The following is a 12,330-nucleotide window of genomic DNA, read 5'->3' on the forward strand; positions in this document are numbered from 1 at the left end:
GATACAAACATTGCCATATGAACAGGCAATCAATTCCCTTCTTCTCTAAGTATGCATCGAACTATACAGATACACACCCATAGACATATATATTATAAGAAGAGTATGAATAGTTTTACCGTGGGAGCTCATTCTATACATGTGCAAAAACATGACTTAAAATTACTTTTAAAGGTGGCCAGTATTAAAAACTGTGTACGTAGCCAGTTCTGTTACATCTGCTACTGACTCTGGTCACTGGGGTCAAATTATCTTTCATGATTTATTATCCGTTTTCCTTTGTTCCAGTCTCCCACCTATAACTCTGGGATTTTATTCTGCCTGGCAGAGGACAGAGTGAAAGCTGTTTTGCTGTCACTGTAATAACTGTTCCAGTCCAAAAGACCCTCCTGTCATCTTAGGTGGATCCACGAAGAATTACTCTGTCAGGGATAACAATAAACATGCTCAGTACTTAAAAACTACTCATCTCTTCTCCCTCTCCCCTTGTAAAGACAAGACGGCTTTTGGTCATACAATGGCTTTTCACTGAAAGCCAGGAAATCTTGGATTCTAAAGTACCATGCTTAGGATGAGTTTCAGGATGGCTCCCCGAAGACTTGGTCTTAATGGGCCTCTGTAGATAAGAAAGGGGCTGATTCCTGCATTCATGCCTGTTCTCAATAGATCTATCATTTCAACCTCTGTTGCCTTTAATCTTCTATACACTCTATACATTTCTAAGTCTCCCCATGGCTGCCATTGTATTTATCACGTTCTTGGCAATGCTGCTTCTCCGGTACCAGCCCTTGTGCTTGGAGTCCAGCTCCACTCCTCCTCCACCTCACTCCCAGAGCCAGCTGGCATGTTTGCACAAAGCCTTGTACCCTATTTTCCCTCCTCACAATCTCCTGAAGCGCTTGTGCGAGTGAGCTGTTGTAGGTGTCTGAGCTGCGGCTGGGCTGGGTTCTGTAATTCTTTCTTACACAAAGCCTGCTTAAGGCCTGTTGACTTCAATGGAGCTATTCATGTAAGTGGAGGCTGCGAATTTGGGCCCTTGGGTTGTAAGGTCTCTGGGGCATAGACCTTGTCTTTGTATGCCTTGCAAATATGTGCTAGATGAGTAATGATAGCTCAGAAGAGTGAGTGTCGCTTTACATTTGCCATACTGAAGGAAGGTTGCCAGCATTGCATTGATGCTGCATGCGGTCCCCTTCCAGGGGGGAATTAATCCTTCTATGCAAAGATACCTCCTGCTGACTGGTGAAAAAGAAAAAAGGAAAAAAAAAGTTTTGGCCATGAATACCATTAGCTTAATCTTGCTTTTCTCTGATCTTCCAGTACTATTTGCTTTGTATGGCTTCATCAAGGTTTTGTATGTGGACTAAATAATTGAAAACAAATTTGGCATGTCTCAGACCATAGAGTTCCCTTTCAGCTGCAACACTGGCTATGCAGTAGATAAATGTCTGGTTTTCATTTTTGGTTTTGTGAGAAATTTAGAGTGATTTGATTCATAATTTTGGATGTGAATAAAGAAGGAGAAATTTCCTTGTCTCCTGCCCTATGGAGGCATTCTGGCTTTCTTGCTTCTCTTGCAGTAAATGGTGTTTATAAAAAAATTACTTAGTACAGAAGAGTCTGTTTATGTTGTTCAACCCTAGAGGCCCCTGAGGCCTTTAAGACCAACTAAGACCTCCTTCTGCCAGGTACTGTACAGTCACCAACCAAAAATGCCATTTCTACAGATAGTATTTTAATGCAATGCAAGAGGAATTGCTGAAGGCAAACCAACAACTGGGGGAAGGATGAGTTTCAAGAAGCAGTGAATCAGTGCCAGACCACATAAGTGATTTCAGGAGAACAAGAGCATATTACCTTTTCAAGACTATTCAAGAATTCTGCAGGCAGGGATATTTGTAGGGTGAAGATGTAGGTATCAGATGGGAACATCTTCACTGTCAGAAGAGGCTGATAGGCAGAAAATGCAATGCTGTTGAGTGTTCAAGAATTGATGCTGATGTTTGGGGCTGGCTTTGGGAAGTCTGGGAATAGGTGTTAACTGGGTAGAAAACAAGAGGTGAGAGGGCAAAGAGGAGAGCTTTGAAGCTGTTTGAAGGCAGGCAGCTCTTATCTGGTGTGAGGGACAAAGGGGAAGCTGGAGAGATGGGAAACTTAGGGTGACTTGAGCAAAGTGAGGGATTGGAAGGACAATCCTTGCAGCTGAATTTGAAATGGATGCGAGCTGGGCAAGACTGCATATGCCAAAGTTAGAGAAAGGCATGTGGGATCATAAATTTTTACCATGTTTATACATAGTTTAACATTTCAGTTCTCAAAATTGCAGACACGTTCACTAGATACTTCCTGTTTAGGGGGAAAAAACCTATTTTTTAACTGCAGTTGAAGTAGGAATCACAAGCTGAGCTGAGGGAAAGTCATTTTACTGAATGTGAGGCTGGACAGAAAGTAGTGTGTGCAAACTGGACACCACATAGGGCCCATTTCAAAACCCCCTATGTCAATGGGCATTTTTCAGTAGTCTTGGTAAGGTCTGCAGAAGGTGTATCTGCAGGAACACAACTGGGAGACTTTCTTTTGTCCTTGAGTTGTTTTCCTGCTAATGGGAAGCAAGAATCACTGCCCAAGGCTGCAGGTGTGGCGAGTTAACACAGCTCTGCAGCTTTACCCACCCCACAGAGAAACATCCTTCAAACCTTATTTGTGAATCATTTACTGCAAGTTATAAAAATGTACTCAAAAATGTGTCTTTTGAGGGGATTTCTCAATTTGTTTTGAAGACAACAAACAAATTTCTGGTAGTGGAGAGGTTGTCTGGAATTTTTCTTTCTGATATATTCTTTTTTTCTTCTTGATATATTCAGTATTATAACCGTTAATTACATGTTTTCCATTATTTCGCTTCTCTTTGTATCATGGACTCCAGCAAATACTCTTAAGAGGATGTCTGTCTCTGAAAGTAGGAAAGAGTCTGTACTACACATATATTTATGTCTCTATGCCTCTGTATCGGTATATGTGTCTGTAGATCTATTTGGTTTCCTGACATGAAGGCATTGCAAGCCCTGTGTGTGATAATAGATTTTTAATGTCTTGCCAGCTTCACGGTTACATGGAGAACAAACCCTTGGGTCTTCAGATCTTCATTGGGACGGCAGATGAACGGATACTTAAACCTCACGCTTTCTATCAAGTCCACCGCATTACAGGAAAAACTGTCACAACCACCAGCTATGAAAAAATCATTGGCAACACCAAAGTTTTAGAGATCCCATTGGAACCCAAAAACAACATGAAAGCAACGTAAGCATATTTATTTTTATTCGCAAAATTGAGGAGGATTAAATTGGCGTGTGAAGTTCCTTCTCTTTGGAAAGGAGTCACTTAAATGAATAATGATGCCGGCTCTGGAAGAACAGCTCTTACTAAAGCATCAGGATGATATGAGTGTAAGCCCCTTTTTATAAGAGCATGAGCAGCAGTTACAAGCACTAGGTTAAAGCTGCTTAAAGTGTTACCATTCATCAGCTCACCATGCAGACATGTTTTTTTTTTTTACCCTATTTGCTGTGGTGACTGTATTGTAATCATCTGTCATCTTCAGAGTCTTTGCAGGGCACTAAGGAAAAACAAGACTCGAATCTTACGTCCTTATCCTGCAAGGATGCAGTGAGAAGCAAGGAGAAGTAGCCAGTGGAGAAAAAGTGTACAGTTCATTTTACAACATTTAATGGAATAGAAGACACGTCTTCTGAACTCAGCCAAGTCTTTGGCCGTGAAATCACACTCTCTTCTTGTAACAGGTTAACATAGACACAAGTACAGGCACATCTTTTCTGTATTACTCCTTCCAGTTTTATGAAGGCAGAGAAATGAAGTGGGGGCACCAGTCTGAAACTTCAGGCTTGAATGTGTGCCAGGCAGCATGAGAGTGATTGCTCTGCAGAGGGAAGAGCTGTATCTCCATCCTTCAGAGGATACTGACAAAATTGGCAGAGCAGCTATGTTTATAAGCCCCTCTACTTCACTGCAAAATCCACATTCTTTCTTTATATATCTTTTTTTTTTTTTTTTTTAGAAAATATACCTCATTCCTCCCTTTCCTTCAAGCTTGTCCTTCCCTCTGCACCCAAGGAAATAAATAAAAGTCCACATCTCAAACTTTAGCAGCCAAGTGCCGAATGGAATATGATTGTCTGTTCCTAACAAGTAACCCTGGAGTAATAAACCCCTGTACACATGCAACAGCAGGGAACAGTGTGGGTGTAGGAAACAGCTTGAGGTTTATGCCTCCCAAAATGTGATTTTAATTCATATAAAAAGAAGAAAAGTGGTGTGTCTTTAAAACTGATATAAAAATGAGTTGGCAGTGCCTATTTAATAACAGTGCTCACCTCTGAGGGCTATTGCTGAGCTGAAGGTCCCAGATTCTGTAAATATTAATCGACACATGCTCTTAATATAGGCAGGTGTGTTTGCTAGGTTACCCTGGACACTTAAGAAGTTAACCTGCACTTACACCAACATTAAGTTGCAACATAACTTAAGTACATTTTAAGTACTTAAGTAATCCTGATCCTTTCATTGCTGCTCAGCTCCATCGTGCTCCGTACACCCTCCCTTTGTGCAGGGACACAGTGAAGGAGAGCAGGGAACCGTTTTCTGCTCTGCTGGTTTACTGCCTTGACTGGGAACATCCCAGGGCTTTGGAGGATGATGTGGTGTCCTGGTCCAGGGCAGGAGAGCCCAGTTCTAGCAGCAACGCATACCTTGTCTGAAAGGAGGAGAGAAGTTCCTGCTTTGGAGTTAAATTCAGTGCTTTCATTACAGACTGTGGGAAGAACATGCCTGGATGGTGCATGCAATTAGCTGGTTCAACTGACCTGACTCCCTGTGGAGCCGAACTAATTTGCCCATGTGCAGGCAATAGCTGCTGTGCAGTCTCTGGACACCGAGCTGTTGGGAGAGCTGGAGGTGGAGGATTTAATGCTCTGGAGCTTGTGGAGGGCTGCAGCACAGGCTCAGCTTATTGCCTGCCCCAGTGTGCACTTCTTGTTCTGGTTCACCGTCCCTGCCCTGGTGTGCCGGGGCGGGGGCTTCAACCACGTGAGCTCTTGTGCTTAGCACAGGAGAGAAAATAGACATAAGGTTATAATTGGAGAGCGGCTTCTGCTGTCACCAGAGTAAAGGCCACCTCTAGCCCTCAGCTGGGACATGCCCAGTACGTGCTGAGCTGCTGGACTCAGACTCGTTGGGCAGGGGTCTAGCAGCATCCCTCGCTCACTGTGTGTCTGGGATTTCTTCCCCTGTAACTGCAGACATGGCAATCATAGAATCATAGAATTGTAGAATGGCCTAGGCTGGAAGGGACCTTAGAGATCATTTAATCCAACCTCCCTGTCATGGGCAGAGACGCCTCTTAACTTATATCGTAAACAGAATAAATAATTGGAGCTGCTTTTAACATAGAAACTAAAGTAAACTGGCTTGATCCTTTTGACTGTCACCTATTTCCAAACTGTTTGAGAGGAGAAATGTTAAGCTAAATGGTGTGTGTGTTTGGCAGCATTGACTGCGCAGGGATTTTGAAGCTGAGGAACGCGGACATCGAGCTGCGCAAGGGAGAGACAGACATCGGCAGGGAGAACACCCGTGTCCGGCTCGTCTTCCGCGTCCACATCCCTGAGTCCAATGGCAGGATCATTTCTCTGCAGGCAGCATCAAACCCCATCGAATGCTGTGAGTATCTCCTCAGATTTGCTCTTTCTCTGTCTCCTGCAACAGTGATCACCGTGTCTTTGTGCTCCAAGCTAGCACTGAGGGGAAGCAACCCAGTGGGGTCAGACAGGCAAATGCAAGATGCTCTGCTCTTCCTGCACTGTTTGGGTCTGTGTCACGATTTGAATGACCTGAGGCTCTTACCTATATGCACTCCCTTCCTGAAATAAGCTTTGGTGGCAGGTGGCTCTTCACAGTACTTAGAGCTTGCGAGAACAGTGAGGGACTTCGGGGTTTTGCAAAGTTTATTTATTAGTGTGTTGCTGCTGGATCCTTCTGACTAGCATGTCTTCTCTGGGAGCAAGGAGCCCGTGTGGATGTGCAAACAGGGCTGTATATACATTCTCCCTGTTTGTGCATGAGTGTGCAAGCTTCCTGCCTTCCTGGGAGTGGTTTTATTTTGAGTGGAGGCATGAGAACATGTTATGCACAAGCTGTCGGGTGGTGGGAGGTTTGTATTCAAACCTGGGCTGGATTCTAGCACTGTGGACAGTCCTGCCAGTCCCAGGAGTGACTGCAGTGCTCTGATCTGAGCTGTGGCAGGAACACAACTGAAATGAAGAAATAGGTTTGATTTTGAGGCTTGGAAGCATCCTGGTTGTTGTTTTTTCTAGATGTCAGTGCTAAAAGCTGTGCAGCTCAGGAGGCTGCAGCTGAAGCAGGGAAAGCCCAGGTTGATCTGGTATTCCCCTGAGGGACAGAGAAAAACTTGCAGTTTTAATTCTGAGGGGTAAATCCTATAAGCATGTAAGCTGAGAAACCTGCACCTCCCACTCACTTTAACGTACTAGATCCTGAGAGAGGCCTCTGATGAGGTGCCCCCTGTGTCGCAGTCATTTCTGGAAGGGCTCCACCCACTTTGCTGGTTTGTGTGCATCCTGTGATGCTTTTTGTTGGTAAATGGTGCCTTTTCAGTGGTTTGGGGATTTCACAAATGCATAATGAACAGTTTTCCTCTCCCTTTGCTGAATGACTCACCCCTTTAGCAGAACCTATCTTGCCATAAGTCATGTGAAGAAAGTAATTGAAGATTTTCTCATGTGTGAGATGCAGGCTTTACTTAAATAACAACTGCTATGAATAAGAGAGAAGCCAATTCTGGGCGGGAAATCAAGAGAAATTGTGACTAGTGAATTGCTGATGGCAGCTTTTTAAAGAAGAGTATAAAAGAATAAACAAGGCCAGGCTAAGGAGAGGATTATGGGTATATATGATCTCTTGGCAATGTTTATGAGAAAATACCAACTATCAGAGCATTTTAGCAGCTGAGCGAAGTCTCACCCGCTGTCAACATGGGTAACACTGCACCGTGATGGGGAAGGAGAGTAGTGGGAGTAGCCACCACCTTTCTCCATAGGAAACTGTTACAATCCTTTGTAGGACCAGATGGCTGAAACAATAGTGGCCTCCACCCCAAACATGTCCCTGCTGAAACAAAGGCCCATTTGCTAAAGGAAGCATTCAGCAAACTACAGCTCCTATGGATAGGAAAGGAATTGTGGCAAAGGATCACCTGGCTTCTCCCTCAATTTCTTTTCCAAGTGGAAACAGCCCATTCCTGGCTGCAATGGGGAGCTACTTGGGTGGAGATGCTCCAGGTGTAACTCCTACGTCCACTGTAGAGAAAAACAGCATGACCCCAGAGCACAGGGTGGATAGTCAGCTGGTCATGCTGGCAGCCCCACTGATCACACTCTACTTATTCAAATTCTCCTACAGGAAAAGCAAATACGAGTTAGCCAGGCATTTCTAAGACCCTTCCACAGTTGCACACGGTATTTGTGCCCATCACCAAAGAGTATTCAAGCAGAAATCTGGTCACGGTTTACCAAATGACATTATGTTTTTCTGAATTGTATGCGCACATCTGATTTTCCTGTGCACTGACTGCTATTTTCAATGGTTTGCTCAAGATATCTAGACATTTATTCTGAGATGTTTTTGTTTTGATGAGGCTTAGGGGCATAAAAAAAGCCACGACTAGAGATACCAGTGTAAGTGGCTTATATTTATGTTTTATATAATTAAATTATGAAAATGTTGGCTGCATAGCAGACAGCTAAGGTCCTACACAAGAAAATAGTTTTTGAATGCTGGATATGTTGGCAGTTTGGAGAGATATGTTAAGGACTGTGCTTTTCTGAACTCATGAAAATAGAGTATAAAGTGATTTGGAGTAATAAGCCTCTTCTATTTAGAATGTATGTTGCATATTTAGCGACGTTTTTGCATTTCAGCAGCACTTCCTGATCTCAGCCCAGTTCTGGGAAGATGGTTAAAAACATTAGTTGGTTCAGACAGCATTAGTAATGCAGGCTAAATTGCACTAGAGATGATAATCTCAGTCTCTTCCAGACAATCTGCACGTGTTGCAGAGCTCACAGCCTCGAGTAAGCGCAGGTGCCCTGCCGAGAAGGGGCGCGCTGCGGCTGCCTGAGGTTTTCTCCTTGCGTCCCACCTCCCACCATTGTGTGCACCTGGGATTCTCTGTTTTTTTCCTTTGTTTGCTTTTCATTTCTCTTTGACATGGCCTCATAGGAACCCTTACTCTCAGGGCCTCTCCTGTAAGATCTCTCCCGTCTGGTAGCTGTTAATAATATCCCGCTGGGAAAGCCTTGCTAAGTAGCAGCTTTAAGATAACTGGCCATTTCCCTACCAGTGGGGTTCCCCCGAGAGCACTGTTGCTACCAACAGAATATCTGAGTGCTCTCCTCAGCAGAAGCCGATCCCAGCTAAAAACTCCCACTAGTGTCAGCAGATCATTAGCTGCAATGAAGCAAGAACTGTGAAGTATCTGCTTTTCACAGGGCGATTTGGTTCCACCTCATCTATGTCACGTTCAGCACTTGACAGGTTTTAGGAGGGGATTTCACAAGTTCAAAGCATCATCCGGAGCAAGTTCCTCTCCAGGCAACTGTGTGGGAGGACCAAGGAGGTGATAGGTTGTTAAATGATCAGTTATGCCTCAAAATGGACCTTGTATCCAGACAAGCTTACACATTCAGCAGCTTGCAGCTTTTTTTGTCTTGTTGCCTGTTCTGAAGTTCTGAAACCACTGAGGAGGCAAAGGTATTTGAAAGCCCTCTGGTAATTGTAGCAACAGGCCATCACTTATTTAGGGGTAAAAAGCCAGTGTCTTGTAGGCGTGGTGCTGGAAAGGTGAGAAAAACCCCCCTCAGGTGTGTTGTTCCACGGTGAGGCCCTGAAATGACAGGTCTGCGCAGCAGCGCGCTGCTCCCTGCCTGCACACCCCGGTGCTGTGAGTCGTACCACAGCTGTGCATGCCCAAATGTCCATCCCTGCTTGTGCACATCTGTGCTTAAGGCACAGGCATAAGCCAGCTCATGTAGCTCAGCTCTTGCTGGGCCGGGCAGGGCTATTACAGAGCTACTGTCACAGAAGGTGGTGAAATCACAGGTGTGGAGGGTTACTGAGTTAACTTGTCCCTGCAGGTACAGTCCTAATAGCAAGCCACTTGGCAAATTGCCCATGAAGGGGTTTGCTATTTGCAGGTCTATTACTTGTTTTCAAACTGTTAAGACAATTTCTGTGACATTAGTTCTAGTTGTTTGATTGGTCTTTCACTATGAGCTGAAACTCATTTCTTGAAGAGGGATTGATCTCTGGAGCTGCATTTCAATTCCTTGGCTGAAGCATCCATGGACCAGAGAAGGAGCAGTACTGAAAGGAGTTCAGAGTAGCCACATAAGCACCTGTAATGCAGCTTGTTTTACTCTACATTGTCCGCAACCAAACCCTGCTTTATGCAAGTGTCTGTGAGACAGGAGTGCGAGGCTTAGCAGTATCATCTACCCTGTGTCACAGATTTTATTCTAATGGATCCTCGTTAAACTTTCCCAAAGTGTTGCACAATTCTTTTTTTTTGTATAATCCATGTCCACTGATACTAAGCTGTGCTCATGGAATCCCTTAAAATGCAAAAGATTGCACTTGGCATGAGACAAGGAGTCTAAAATCTTGTTCTTATAATAGATATTCCGAGGTGGTAAAAAAAACCAAACCAAACAAAACTTATTGCTGAAGAACTGCATGGTCATCTGAGGAATTTAAATAGTTTCTATTATTGACCATATTTTGTTCCACTAAATTGAGTCAAGTATCTTATTTCCCTTTAATCAATTTCCCTGGAAGTTTCCTTTATTTTTCTCTCCTTCTAGTAGGTTTTCCCATAATATTAGACAATCTGAGCCTGTGCTATGTGACACATTAATAACTACAGAGGAAAGAGCTAGTCATGTAAAAGAATGTTGTCTTGGCAAACCAGAGAGTGCTTTTCCTCAGCTGGGAGTTGTGCTGGTTGGAATACAATGGCAAGCAAGAAGAAGCTCTAGTTTACTTAGATAAAAAAGGAAAAACAAATGGTCTCTTTGTACTTGCAAATTTAACTATAACTATGATTATTATAAGAGCAGCATGGTTTTCAGTTGAATTAAAGGATTTTTTTTTTGCCTCTTTTATTTCATCTCCAAAACAGTCATGCAGTTTGCTGTAAATACAGCTGACACAGAAACTTATGCTTTTTCTAAAGTGAAATTTTTCTCTCTCTTAAAGTACAGAATTTAAAGGCTAATTCTGACATTTGCCACTTTTAATGTGCAACCAAAATATTTCAGTCTGGAAAGTCTGAGTCAGACAGAAGGAAAATGCCTGCCCTTTTTGCAGGCTGCAAGCCTTGCTATGAGGATAAACTTCTGTTTATTTTTTGCAATACTGTTGTTGGTAAAACCAAGTGCCCCAGCATATTACACAGAGCATGGATTTCTGAGCATAATTTAAACTCGGCAGATCTCCTCCACAAGGGATTAAAGGGAAATGCTGTGCATACCTGCAGAGATGATCGACAGACAAGTGAACCGAGGCCATGGTTTTCCTGTCATTAATCACACGCTGGTTTGTGAGCTGCCTGCAGTTCATAGAAAGTATCATACTTATCTGACACTGCTGCCATCAGTGCTTGTCACTCCTCCTTTGCAAGGACATCATAAAATAAATTCTGTGCAGAGAAGGAGGTGGAGAAAAGCCCTTTTTTTCTGGTGCCTTTTACTTTGATGGCTCTGCACAAACTGCTGATTTAAGTCTTACTGGCAACAAATTGGAAATTGTAGTCATTCATACTGGGTTCTTCTTTTCATAGCATTTAGATCACATTTTTACAGTTTCACATCTAATCACGAGGGCTGGAAATTCGCTTTATTTACTTGATGCTTACTTAAGCCTTCCACTGACCCGTATGCCTACCAGGAGACAATTAATCTCATTTCTTCAATTAGGAGATCGCTGCTCTCTAGGATACCTTACTGATGTCCACCTGCCTGACAGAGATGTCTCCTGCCCTTGGTCCTCCCCTGGCTCACATGCTGCAGCTTCCTGGATTTTGCCTCTCCTCCCACCAGAGAGCTCACAGTGCTTTGGGATGTGATGGATGGGATCAAAGTCTTTCGGGACATTAACGTATTGGATAAGCTCTGGGCACAGGAGCTCTGTATCTATCAATCCTATCTCAGGCAGGCAGCTCATGGTAAATAAACACAGTGTGACAGGAGGAATGAAATATTTACTTTGGCTCATTAAGTTTTGCAGTGAGGTGGAAGAATTAATCCCACAACAAATTACACCTCTGTTATTGCTTCTAGGGTTTGGGATTTTTTTTAGCACCAGACACCCATCTCTATCTGCTCTTCTGAAATCTGACAGAAATCAGTGGTTGGAGCCAAAAGCCTTTGGGGGGTTTGGAAAGACATGCCGAGAGTGTTGGTGAGTCACAGCTTGAAAGCTTTCAGCAAGCTAGTGTGAGCTGGGACTGCCCTGGGCAAGGTAAGGACAGGGATGTGTCCAAAGAGGTACCTGGACATTTAGCCTGGGAAGGCTGCTGCACTGGGGGTGCAAGTTGTGGCCCCACCTCTTTCAAGTAGCCACACTTTTTGGTTTAATTGGCTTGTGATGGCAGCTAGAGGTGGCTTTGTCCTCACTGAGCTGCAGGTGAGCCGCAGTCCCGCTTCTAGTGATTGCCTGGGATAAGATCTCTCCTGAACCCTGGTCGGCTCTAGGGACAACAGGTAAATTGTAGCTCTGGATTCAATGTTGCAGGTGTCAGAAAGGTGTTGCGGAGCAGATTTCACTCTAGCAGCTAATCTTTGGCCTCTGTTTACACAGAGGTTTGTGTGGAGGCTCCAGCCACTCTGCACAAGAAGGCAGTGAGACATGGAGGCTGTAGAATATCGCTGCTCTGGATGTGTCAGTCAGACCTACACTGCTCTGTGCAGAGCTCACAAGCCTGTTCCTCTGGAGAGGCAGATCTCATTAGTGTTTTTGCTTTGCCTACAGTACCCGATCCAACTCTTGTTCTTATTGCACATGCAGGGATAGAGTTTGCTGAGACTGTTCCTCTCCAGAGGCTGTTAAGAGACATTTAGTTTCAGTTAAGACTCCTCATAAAACAAGTGAGCTTTCGGGCAAGACAAGGCAGTTCTTGGAAGCCCTCCAAGCCGGTGGAAGGAAGCACTATGCTCAGGCACGGCTAGAACTGCTCAT

At 44.0% G+C, this 12,330-nt stretch overlaps 1 protein-coding gene across 1 annotated transcript in view; it reads left to right on the top strand.

The window, feature by feature from the left end:
* The window catches only part of NFATC2 (nuclear factor of activated T-cells, cytoplasmic, calcineurin-dependent 2), a gene marked incomplete at both ends in the record, with an annotated part of 50,351 nt that overhangs the window by 18,056 nt on the left and 19,965 nt on the right, over window positions 1–12,330 (top strand). Inside the window, 2 exons of the mRNA XM_009864651.1 lie at window positions 3,101–3,303; window positions 5,567–5,739. Coding sequence (XP_009862953.1) covers window positions 3,101–3,303; window positions 5,567–5,739 — 376 coding nt within the window. The remainder of the gene's footprint in view (window positions 1–3,100; window positions 3,304–5,566; window positions 5,740–12,330) is intronic.

The sequence above is a fragment of the Apaloderma vittatum genome, unplaced genomic scaffold (genome assembly GCF_000703405.1).
Source record: "Apaloderma vittatum isolate BGI_N311 unplaced genomic scaffold, ASM70340v1 scaffold14472, whole genome shotgun sequence".
Classification (NCBI taxonomy): Eukaryota; Metazoa; Chordata; class Aves; order Trogoniformes; family Trogonidae; genus Apaloderma; species Apaloderma vittatum.